Source organism: Alligator sinensis, unplaced genomic scaffold, assembly GCF_000455745.1.
Source record: "Alligator sinensis unplaced genomic scaffold, ASM45574v1 scaffold138_1, whole genome shotgun sequence".
Classification (NCBI taxonomy): domain Eukaryota; kingdom Metazoa; phylum Chordata; order Crocodylia; family Alligatoridae; genus Alligator; species Alligator sinensis.
Genome location: NW_005841862.1, coordinates 2,648,973 through 2,659,584, shown reverse-complemented (window position 1 = coordinate 2,659,584; position 10,612 = coordinate 2,648,973). Strand labels below are relative to the sequence as shown.

The 10,612-nt window shown below is 44.2% G+C and overlaps 1 protein-coding gene across 1 annotated transcript in view; it reads left to right on the top strand.

Moving 5' to 3' along the window:
* LOC102373948 (calpain-14) overlaps positions 1–10,612 on the top strand; it is a 74,447-nt gene that overhangs the window by 35,212 nt on the left and 28,623 nt on the right. The window contains exons 3-5 of the mRNA XM_006016590.3: positions 5,616–5,685; positions 7,291–7,409; positions 8,000–8,136. Of these exons, the coding sequence (XP_006016652.1) occupies positions 5,616–5,685; positions 7,291–7,409; positions 8,000–8,136 (326 nt within the window). The remainder of the gene's footprint in view (positions 1–5,615; positions 5,686–7,290; positions 7,410–7,999; positions 8,137–10,612) is intronic.

The following is a 10,612-nucleotide window of genomic DNA, read 5'->3' as shown; positions in this document are numbered from 1 at the left end:
GCCTGGATCACCCTCCTGTCTTCTGGTGTGGATGCTTTTCCCCAAAGTTTGGTGTCATCGGCGAACTTGGCCAGTCCGCTTCTGACTACAGTCAGAAGATGTTGAAGAGTATGGGTCCAAGGACAGAGCCTTGGGGGACCCCACTGGTCACAGGGCACCACGATGAGTGACTTCCATCAATTACTACCCTCTAGGTCCGACCCCAGAGCCAATTTTCCAGCCAGTGGATCGTGGAGGACCCAAGGCGACAATTGGCCAGTTTCTCCAAGAGGCGATCATGGGAAACCAGATCGAAGGCTTTTTTGAAGTCAAGATATATGACATCAATCTCTTCTCCCTTGTCCAGGTGATAGGTCACCTGGTCGTAGAAGGAAATGAGATTGGTCAAGCAAGACCTACCCGCAACAAACCCGTGCTGGCTATCCCTTAAGATGTTGATGTCGGCCAGTCCATTAAGGATGGCCTCTTTTATAAACTTTTCTAAGATCTTCCCTGGGATAGAAGTCAGGCTGATGGGCCTATAGTTAGCCGGCTCCACTTTCCTCCCTTTCTTGAAGATAGGCACCACATTGGCCTTCTTCCAGTCTTCGGGCACTACACCAGAGCGCCAAGAGTTTTCAAAGATCCGTGCTAGAGGCTGGGCTATGATGCTCGCCAGCTCCTTGAGTACCCTGGGGGGAAGATTGTCAGGGCCGGCTGACTTGGAGGGATCCCGCTTCTCCAGATGTTCCTTCACAAAGTCAGCATTAATGGAGGGCAGGGGATCACCCTCACCCAGACTTCCCGGCCCTGTAGCGGGCATGGGCGTCCTATGGGACTGATGAAAGACTGACGCAAAGTACCTATTTAATAGGTCTTCAGCCTACATTTTGCTTACTCCAAGATATAGACTACGGTTGGAATTCTGTCACCCTTTATATGACTAAACAGGAGTTTTTCAACTATGTACATGACCTGTCTGGCACTTCTGTACACGTCACAATTCTATTACCCTCTATTGCCCATGGAGTATGGACACACAGTGTATGTACATGTACTGTGCGTGTTCAGTGGGCTATGAACTGGGTACATGGCTATGTTTGCATGGCCAGTGTACGCACATAAGTCATGAAATTTAAGCCAGACTAAAACCCTTGGTAGATGCTAAAAAACAAGAGTTTAGATGCTCCCATGCTCCACTCTCAGTAGCTGAATGGTAAGGGCAGTTGCTCAGGAAGTAGGAGAATTAGGTTCCACCTTACATTTCAGGGGTTTTGAACTTGTCTCTCGAACTTCCCAGCCCAGTATTCTAACCAGCACACCTCAGGTTGGGCATTGCCCAGTCCTCTCTCCAGCCCTCTTTTTTTAAGTTGGCCTCCTGGACAGCTAGGAGAGGGAGATATGTAGTGCCGGAAGGAAGAGAACAAAACTGAAGTTGTATGCCTGAATTTAGGTGGCTATTGCTCTGGTAGGAAGTAGGCCCTGTGTTTTAGTCTGGATCTTTGCCCCCACTGGGGTAGAGATTCAGTACTACTTTCCACTAGGGCTGTCAATTAATCATGGTTAACGCACATGATTAATGCATTAATCGTTCACGTTAATTTTTTTAATACGTTAATCGCACAGGTGGTTTTGGAGCTAATGCCTGGGCTCTGTTTCACCATCATCACTGCAACCTCTGGGCCACCTTGTGGGGCAGCAGTGGGAGTGCAGAGGACTGCAGGGCAGCTTGGGCATAGGCTGCAGCGGTATGGGGGAGGGGTGCACACAGACACAGTCACAGCCTACATGTGGCCAGGAATGCAGCCCGGCAGTGTGTGGAGCAACGTCCAGCAGACAAGTCTAACGTCCAGCAGACAGCCCACTTCTGCCCCCTGCACAAATCCGGGGGGTACATGCCCCCCCATGCCTCCCTCTGAGGGTGTGCACAGTGATAGGAGCTCACTGTACCCCTGGATGAGCTGTCCATGACTGTCTCATGACCTGCCCCAGCCCCAGGGCCCCATTCACCCCATCCTCTGCCTCTGCTTCACTCCCTCCCTCACTGTTGGGGCCTCGATCTCCCCCCCCCCCACCCCTTCCCTCCCCTGTGCCCCTTCTCCTCCACACACTTACCTGCTGGGCAGTGTCTGTGTATGTCTGTGGGTGTATCTGTCTGTCTGTCTGTCTGTGTGCCTATCTGTTTAGCCACAGCCCCTTCAGCCCTACTGCTGCCCCTCACTCCTGACCCACAGTACCCCACATCCTGCCAGTGTATACAGGAACCCTCCTCCCTGGGCTCCAAACCCCACACACACACCCAGAGGCCCCCACACCTTCACAACTCCCCCCCACACCCACCCTCCAAGCATACAAAATATCTGCATAGTTTTGCTTAACTTTGAGTTTTTCCTGCACATAATTTTGAGTTTTTATCTGTGTGATTAAAATTGTGATTAATTGCAACTAATTTTTTTAATTGTGCAACTAATCTCAATCAAAATTTTAAAATCATTTGACAGCCCTACTTTCCATCCATTTCATCCTATTAAATGCAAGGTGCAGAGGCTCAGCTTCAAAAGGAACATTGGAGAAGGGACTAGAGAATGCCTGACTTATGGCATGCAAGGTTGTTTGGGTAGATGTCATATCTTTTATTAGACCAACTGCCCTATGGTATGGTTGAGCACTGTACTAAAAAGTTAGAAAGACACAGCTTTAAACCCTACTATCGGTGAGGGTGGTTTATAACTCGCATTTCCCACTTACTGGAAAACTCGGCCCTAACCACTGAACTATTGGGGCTAGAAGATAGGTGGGGCCTCCTCCAGTTTTGGGCTTATTTTTTTTCCTGGGACTTACAGCACATAAAACTGCATACATGCCTGGCTAGTGTGTAGACTACTGAGCATGCTTATTATACAATGGATGCTTATATAGCCACACTTCACAGCTAATAGAATTGAAACTGTGCTTAAGTGACAAAAAGGCTACTTCCATTGCTGGGTAAGTACCCTTTGGGTGCACAAAGGACAATAGGATTCCACCCTAAAGCTTTCTTGTTTTAACGACATTCTGATCAGGGGGGCACTTTACGTTAGAAAAGCATTTCCCTGCATTCACACTCACTGGAATGACTTTCAAGATTTATTTGACAATTTTACAGCCTTTGGAGTTTCTGCAGCGTTCATATGTTCCCGAGTAAAATATCTTGACTTGATCTATCTGTGCATTAAGATAAGAATAAGCCTCAATCTCTCTCTCTCTTAAATGGACCTCTTTGCATGTTTGTGTTAAGATTCTCACTATATTAACTGAACATTTTACAAAAAGAGATCATCAGAAGCATAACTCCCTCCTGCTCCCACCACTTTGCATCTCCTTTCTTCTTCACTTTCTTCTATCCTCACATCTCTTCTCTTCTTCTGCTGCTGTGTAGGAACAAGGGACTGGGTCACAGGAAGCCTGTCCTATTGGTTAGGCCTCTGCAGGAAGGCAGGGGCTATTGGCTGAGTTGGAGCTTGGGAGCCAGAGTGCTCCTGGATTTCCCTTTCTAGATCTGGCAGAGTTCAAAACACAGGCCAATGTCAGGGTCCAGGAATCAGTTACCAGATCCAAGGGACAATCCACAAGCCAAAGTCCAAGAAGACTTTGTCCATGGAGACAAACAGGGTCAGGAAACTCATCAAAAGAGAAATCCAAAGCCAGAGTCCAGGAGAGGATCAAACTGGGGTCAGGAACCTGGAAAACCAGAGAGTACAGGAACCAGGAGGCTTACCAAAACCCATCTGAATCAGAACCCTTGACTGGGCTCCAGTCTGCTGACACAGCTGGGACTAACTGGGTAGGTGCCCCTCCCAACATCCAGTCAGGAAGCCAGCCAATTAACTAGCTGGGGTAGAGCTTGTCACCGGAGACTCAAAGGACGTGTAGTTGCCTAAGCATTTAGCCCAGGCTGGGCTGCCTGCCAGGGTCCCTGACAGTAAGTTTTGTTGTAAGGTTGTCTTACTGATTGTGCCTAGCTTCTTTGCAATTAGCCTGCACTATTTACTCATCCCAGGACAGTATATAGTTACTTCTGTCTGCATCTGGGACTATTGGAGGCATGAACGGAAGTTCTGCTGAGTACAGAGGCTGGAGTTATAAAAATAGTTATAAAAATAGTCATAGAGGAGGACAAAATGATTGAGCCAGTGTAAGTTCTAGCTGAAATCTTCATGATGCTGCCATAACAATTCTTCACAAGGGAGTCTGCTATTGCTTCTCATTTGTTCTGATGCTATGCTTAGCCCAGCAAAAATTCACTGGGGAAAATTACCATGCTTCTTTCAGTCCCAACACTGCAGTGAACAAGCTGAGATTTCTGCTTTCAGTCAGTGGGCATATGACGTGCTGTGTCTGTGATGCTGACCGGTATACCGAACACCCAGTTTCACCAGGGGTAGGGACTAATGTCTAATTACTGGAATTGGCTTCTGAGGGTTTGCCATCGCTTTGTAACTGCCTGAGGCAGAAACCAACAGCATGACAATTAGCTTGAGCAATTTGTGGGTCATAAAAGTGAAACAGAAGTTTGACATTTACATTATTAATTTGACCCCAGAGGCATTTGTGAGACAAGAAGTATAACAACATATTTTCTCTCTGAACAATAATTCCAAGAATCACTGTGGCTACAGACAGAGCATTCTTTGACAGACATCAGCTAGTTTTTCTGGATTTTCTGCTCCAGTTATTAGTCATGTGAGCTGAAAAGTAGCTGGCGGTATCCTCTGTTGTGAACCATGTCATTGGGATCCTTGAATTAATGTATTAAGAGTCAGTATTTCGAGCAAAAAGCAGCTTTGTAGAACTTTGTGCCAAAATCGTTTGTTAAGAAATTGAGTTAAGGTTGAGAACTTCTTAGTCAGTAACTAAAGGGTGAAAAACATACAGAGATTGTTATAATTAGCCCCCAAATAAACATTTTGGGTCCAGGCAATCCAAAGGTATAACCTTACACCTAAAAGAAATCTACCTACAAATGTGGCCTATATTTATATAACAAGTGGGGGAAAAAGGAGAATCCTGCCCCCTTATGTATGTCATTCAAAATCAGCTCAATCTCATGCAGAACCCAAAAGAGCAAAAAAGCCTTAATTTTGATCATACAGTAATTGTTTGATTTCAGGTACAGAGACTAACCTTTTTTGCCAGGAGCAGTGAGGTGACTTCTAGAACTCATCTATCTGGAAAAGTTGTATCAGTTAGTTATACTGGTATGGTTAAAACTCATAAAACTCATATAGCTATACCAGTATAACTCCCCACCCAGACTTATTCCAGTTGCAGAGCTAATTCAGTGTAACTGAAACCTTTCAAAGAGACAGTCAATAAACTGAAATGGCAAACATAAACTGGAATAAGAGTCTCTACGTAAGGAATTATACTGGAATAATGATAGCACAGTAAGTGTAACTTACTTTACAATGTTATAATTTCCAGGTACAGACAGGTCTCTTAGAAACATTGAAGTTGAATGTCAGAGTTCTGCCTTTAGAGACCTTTGAATACACTGAAACTCATTTTAGTGGCATTGCAGTCAGTTCAAGTTAAACAGTTAAACCCTCGAGATTTTGCAGGACTGATACAATGACTTTTTTTGGTTTTGTTCCAAGGAGTTACATGAGAATCCGGTATTTTATGCTGCAAATACAAGACGACTTGATATTTGCCAAGGACTGGTGGGTAAGTGTTTTTCTTTTGTACACACATTTATACCTACAGACAAGATTGTGATTGCACTTAATTTGGACTGTGCTATCCTTCATGAAGGAATTTAAAAGGTAGTACAGTTTTGGTCCCACTCTCTATTACATGGATTAAGTAATCATAGAATCATATAAAATATACTTAACAAAACAACTCACGTCAGCGACTAAGATATGATCAACAGGGTAAAAAGTGTCCCAGATCATTGAAAGCTCTGTGGTGTACCCTACATATTATGTTGACATAAGTTGGTGCTGGAATATGAAACAACCTGGTTTTTTTACATGTCTGTAAAGTGCAGACTTATCAGTAACACTAGGTGAGTAATAATGATGCCAAAAACTTCCTTATTGTGCCTAGTTAGAAAGCATATATTAGAGGCAAGGATTTTTTGGTGGTGTTATTTATTGGGGTATATAGTTGGGAATGAAATTAGACAGGTAGTCAAATAAAAGATATCACCAGAAAAAAGCATTGCTTCTTGTCTGTTTCCTGCACCATGCTGCACTCCAACCCTACAAAAGCACATATTGTATTTCACACTGTATAGACTGCAGAAGGGTCTATGACTACTGCAATATGCATGAATGGCGCATGCCCCCGGTGGCTGGGGGGGCATGGCAGTGGCGGGAGTGCAGCGGCGGGAGCATGGTGGCGGTAAGCCGGGGAGCTCCTGCAGACGCCGCTGGCATTGTCGGTGGCGGGGTGGCAAGTGGCGACTGCCCACAGGCACCGCCGACAGTGTCAGCGGCACTTTTTTGCAGGGGGTGCACGGCCACGCTCAGGGGGTGCACATGCACCTGCGTGCACCCCCTACGCATTGCCCCTGGCAATATGTTCTTGGAGGCAGAAAACAGGAAGTTTTGCAGCCTTATTGTCCATCCTGATTAACATCTCATATCAGTGGGCAAAAAGAGACTAGGGTAATTTAATGCATGTTTGTGAAGAACTGTCGTCCTCTTATGTGAATGTTATCTAGGCAATAGAGCTGGACAGTTATGACTTCTTCCCAGCTTCACCACTGCTTTACTACTTGGAAAAGTCATCTTTGTGCCTCAGTTTCCTTAAGTTAAAATATTATAACAATACTTACCTAAGATATATGTTTTGAGGCTTAATTAATTAAAGCTTAAAGTGCTTTGAGATCCTCAGACACAAAGTTTGATAAGTACTCACCAGTATTATTGGAGCTGGTCAGGAAAAAATTTTCTCTGTGAAAAATTACAGGTATTCACAGAGGAACTTATTTTTCTTGGCTGTTTGATTGTGGACAATTAAAAGAAAATGTTTTCAATGAAACCCTGAATATTTTCATTAAAAACATTTTTAGCAAGATTTCAAATTAAACCAGCCTCTAGTACAAGTTAAAATAGCAACTGAAAAATAAAATAGCTATAACTAGATAGAAGTTATGGCTTCCCTTACTTTTTTTGGAGGGGAGAGTAGTTAGAATTTAAAAGCAACCAACTGACTGCCGTTTCCAAAAAATATTTTCAAATGAAAGTGATAATTCTGTTTTGATGTCTTGATTCCCCCCTGTTCTCTACCACCATATTTATATCTCCCTTTTTTCTGGCACAGAAGACTGCTGGTTCCTTGCTGCCCTGGGAGCCTTGACATTCCATCAAGACATCTTGGCTCTGGTTGTGCCAAAACATCAAAGCTTTGATCGGAAGTATGCTGGCATTTTCCACTTCCGGGTGCGTCTCCTTCCCTATACCAATGGAAGTTCCCAGAAGGCATACGTTATGCTTTCTGGTTCAGTGAGCAAGTTGTTGTCTGCAGATATTTTATGGACCAGTTGCTGTTACTCTCAGAGGGAGCTCTGTAAAGCTAACACTGGGGGGAGTTCCAACCCTACTCCCCATGAAATGGCCCAGTCGTAGAGTCAAACAAAGTCACCTTTCTTGGGACAGACTAAAAGACTCAGCTCTACCTTCCTCTCAAACTGTGGTTGTCTCTATCTTACTTCAGTCTCCATCTCTCCCACTTGCACACTTTGACTGCTATTAGAAATCTTTCCCTCAGGACCCTTCTGTCCCACACTGCTTCCTATCTCCTCTCTCTTTTATCCTGTGATCTACTCCCTTGTGTTTGGGTGGGGTTATCAGCTAGCCACAAGAGTGAGTCAGTAGATTCTTCTTAGCACTGTAGAATCATCACACGATGAGGGATTACTTTGGCAGCCTATAACATGCCCATAGCTAATATATGCTTCCCTGTATGCTACTAAAGGGGAATTTACATCCTTGTGATATATAGTATTTTGCTTGATCATTTCCTGAAACAGTTCTGGCACTTTGGTGAATGGGTTGATGTGGTAGTAGATGACCGACTGCCAGTAAATGAGGATGGCCAGCTAGTTTTCCTCTCCTCTGTTTGCAAGAATCTCTTCTGGGGAGCCCTTTTGGAAAAGGCATATGCCAAGTAAGTGAATCGACTCTGTGGTACAGATAATCTCTTTACAATTTGTTGCCTTATGCACATGCAGTTCTCTCTCTCTCATGAAAAGATTTTTGGGACTTGCCATATTAGAATAGTAGCTCTGATCTTCATAGTTTTAAAATGAATAACTACTGGTATGGCAACTGTCACCAGCTTTGTAGGGAAGCTAAGGTATGAATAAGCATGGGAACAGAATTACAGTAAAAGCTTTGTTTTCTGGCACCCACGGGGAATGGAGGGTGCCGGATAACAAAATATGCCAGATAACTGAGTGGCCTGAACAGGCGTCTTTGCCTGTTCAGGCCACCACTGGTGGGCACTTCTGGTTTCACTTTTCCCTTATGAGCCCTTACAAGCCGGCATGCCGGTTAGCAGAGCGTGCTGGCTTGTAAGGTGCTGAATAACTCCGCTTTTACTGTACTTGCTTAATAGGGCTGCATGAAGCTTTGGTAGCCGATTCAATTTGGAGGAGATTCAGCCCGATTAGGTGGCCTAATATCCAAATCTGAATCAAATCAGGAGACCCATTAAAATGTCCAAATTGATTCAGAAGCCTGGAATCGATTCGGAAAGATTCGGAGATTCGGAAGGCGGGCTTGCAGGAAACAGAAACTGAGAAGAGGAAGGGGGAAGGCCAGGGTGGGGAAGATTGCTCTGATATTGACATCTGTAGCTGGCCAGTGACTGTGATCTTTCCCTGAGTTACCTTCCAATCACAGTGCTCTGGGGGAGGGACGTAGAAACAACATATAAGGCTGTGTGTGAAGTGATCTGTGTCTTCTGTGAGCTGTGTCTCTCTTGGACCAGCGGAGTCTGAAAGGCTCTGGCTTGCTATTTTGTCTCTTGGTAGCTAGTCTCTCTTCTTCTGTGTTTTCCCTAACTGTGTGTCATCACTGTGCAGGAAAGCACAACATATATTACAAACACACACATATTTTGCAGCACACCAAACATAATGAAGAGTGCTGGAAAGGCAGCTCTCCCTCTGCCCCCCTTCCTCCCCTGCCAGAAGACCTAGCACCTGCCTTTCCAGAATGCTTCATAAGGTTTCCAGCACTCTTCATAATGACACGGCTACAACCTACACGCCTTAACACATACAAGTGATACAAGTTTTGCTTTCAACAGTTTGAGGGGCACTTTCACAGAAACCCCTGTACCTATCTCCTTGAAACTTGACAGGCTTCATGTCCTCAGAAGGGGCTACCATCCCTGGTGTTTTCATCTGAATCTGCAAAAAATAAAGGCAAAGTTATAGGTATTTTAGTGATTCCCCATTATAGCTTATGGCCAAGTCTCCAAATCAGCTCCAAATCTCCAAATCCAAATTGGCCAGATCGAATCAGGACAGTGACTTGAATCACCTAATCAAATCACTATCCCTCCAAATTTGCCAAATCTGAATCGAATACTTGCCACTTCACACAGGCCTATTGCTTAACCCTTGGTCATTCTGCTAGAGCAAGGTTGAAACCTATTGGTTGTGGGGCACAGACAAGTTTGCACTGCCAGTGCCCATGTTGTGCTCATTTGTGGATCTATACAGGACTTTAAGCAAAGCTGTTCAAATGTGGCTTGTGATTTGGGTGTCTCCATTTTTGGGTGCCCAAACTGAGACACCTTACAGAAACCTCATCTGCAAACAGGCTAAGCACACACCCTGAATGTTCAGGCCCTTCTCATTCTTCCATTTGGATTCCTAAATATTAAGTACTCAATAAACCACAAGTCACATTTAATAGTTTTATCCTCAGTCTCCAAGGCTGTCAGTGTAGCACCATTCATCAACACTAAGAAAGTAATTGCACTGAGAAGGACACAACAGAAGATACATAGTCTTCATAATCTTACAAGGAGATACTGAAGCCACTTAATGTTTTTGGCCTGAAATAATGACACCTAAGAGTAGGAGAGAATGATAAATATGTATCAGAAGAGAGATAATAGGGCGAGGAAAAATGAAGTTTTTGTTCTTCACGCTAATGCTGGGTGAAAGGGAGATGGGCTGAAGTTTGAGAAAGTTTTATTTGGCTTTGGTATTCTGAGATAATATTTTAATGGTGAGGAAAATCAGGAGAGGGTTAAGGTCTTAACGAACAATGCAATAGATGCTTGAAGTACTAGATATTTTCAGTTCCCTACCCCCTGCAAAGATGAATGAATACGAAGTAACCTGGGATATACAGAACTTCAGCATATAGCTGTGCTGGGATTACTGAGGTGATCCAGATGTTTTCTGTAGTTTTTATTTCAAAGGGCACTGCTTCTCCGATCATCTGGGCAGAATTGTCAAGGAGCTCCAGCTGACTGGAAAAAGTGTGTCCTTGGAAGTAAACGGTGAAGCAAACAGCCAAACATAATTTGGCAACCTATTGTGAACTAAGTGTGTTGTAAACTACCCCAATACTAGTGATGTTTACTGAGATGTTCAGGTGAAACTAGTTAACATATGTGTGTG